Source organism: Bison bison, unplaced genomic scaffold (assembly GCF_000754665.1).
Source record: "Bison bison bison isolate TAMUID 2011002044 unplaced genomic scaffold, Bison_UMD1.0 scf7180017864213, whole genome shotgun sequence".
Taxonomy (NCBI): domain Eukaryota; kingdom Metazoa; phylum Chordata; class Mammalia; order Artiodactyla; family Bovidae; genus Bison; species Bison bison.
The window spans coordinates 666437-667960 of NW_011494785.1; the positions used below are offsets into that span (position 1 = coordinate 666437).

The 1524-nt window shown below is 61.2% G+C and overlaps 1 protein-coding gene across 1 annotated transcript in view; it reads left to right on the forward strand.

Moving 5' to 3' along the window:
- The first annotated feature begins 498 nt into the window (after positions 1–498).
- The window catches only part of SCNN1A (sodium channel, non-voltage-gated 1 alpha subunit), a 24862-nt gene continuing 23836 nt past the window's right edge, over positions 499–1524 (forward strand). Inside the window, exons 1-2 of the mRNA XM_010845198.1 lie at positions 499–641; positions 1180–1515. Of these exons, the coding sequence (XP_010843500.1) occupies positions 1185–1515 (331 nt within the window). The 5' untranslated portion in view covers positions 499–641; positions 1180–1184. The remainder of the gene's footprint in view (positions 642–1179; positions 1516–1524) is intronic.

Consider the following 1524-nt stretch of genomic DNA (forward strand, 5'->3'; position numbering starts at 1 on the left):
TCACCATCCCCCCTTCTCTGCCTGTCCTCCATCCCTCCCTCCCTCCCGGTCCTTCCCCCTGTCCTCTGTCCACCCACCTCCACTATCTGGCCTTCCCTGTTCTCCTGGTCTCCACACCTTAGTCTCACTCATCCTGACTTGTCCTTTTTCCTTGCTTTGCCCTCCTGTCTTTGCGTTCAGCATCACCTCCTGGTTCCAGACCTCCATCCCTCGCCTGCCTTCTTATCTCCTGGTCTCCCTGCCTGCTGGCTCCCCAGGACTCCCAGCCCTGACTTTTCTTCTGCCCCACCGTCTTGCTTTTCCAGTCCGGACGCTGCAGGTCACCTGCCCTCAGGAGCCCTCCTCCCTCGGGAGAGCTCTCAGCTCTGACTCCTCCTTGGCCCCTCCTCCTGCCCAGCTCACCTTTAATTGAGATGCTAATGAGGCTTCTGCGGCTTCCCTCCTGGGCCGGCGGGCTGGCTCCCGGGTCTGGCTGCTGCACCTGTCAGGTGAGGGGGAGGAGAGGCCGGGCTGCCAGATTCAACTGGAAAGGAACCAGTCCCAGTCCAGCCACAACCTGGGAGTGGGAAGCAGGAGGCAGCCCAGACCTCTTGGAGCCCAGCTGTCCCTGGGGCCGAGAGGGAGTCAGGTCACAGCCCGAGGTCAGGCCCGGGGACCAGAGGGGAGAGTCCAGACTGCAGGGAAGAGTGGGCCGGGCGGGGAGGGAGAGGAAGAGGGCAAGATCACAGAGCCTGACACCTGGAGAGGAAACAGGCAAGGAAGAGAGCCGAGAGACCCAAAGAGAAGCGAAAGGCAGAGAGAGGGACAGAGAGAGAGAGAGAGAGAGACGGAGACAGAGAGAAGCTAAGACACAGATATTGGAGGAAGAAGACCAAAGACAGAGATTGACTGAACAGAGGAGACAGAGGAGACAGAAAAGGAGAGTCTAGGACAGAAATCAAAGGGAGTTTTATCAGGGAGGCAGAGAGGCCACTCAGGGGAGGCTTGGCTCCAGCTTTTCTGCCCAGACACTGGCAGGTCAGCAGGCTCCCGGGGAAGGGCTCGAGGAGGAAGGGGAGAAAGTGGGCAAGAGGTGGGAGGAGAGTGGGATGAGGGCACGGGCCCCAGGTGATGAGGATGAAGGAGGCACCCAGAGCCCAGAACTCAGCCCGGCCCCTCGCCCTCCCCGACCCCCCAAAGGGCTCATGAAGGGAGACAAGCCTGAGGAGCCGGGGCCGGGTCCCGAGCCTTCGGGCCCCCCGCCGCCCACGGAGGAGGAGGAGGCTCTGCTCGAGTTCCACCGCTCCTACCGGGAGCTCTTCGAGTTCTTCTGCAATAACACCACCATCCATGGCGCCATCCGCCTGGTGTGCTCGCAGCACAATCGCATGAAGACAGTCTTCTGGGCCGTGCTCTGGCTCTGCACCTTCGGCATGATGTACTGGCAGTTCGGCCAGCTCTTCGGAGAGTACTTCAGCTACCCCGTCAGCCTCAACATCAACCTCAACTCGGACAAGCTCGTCTTCCCTGCGGTCTCCATCTGCA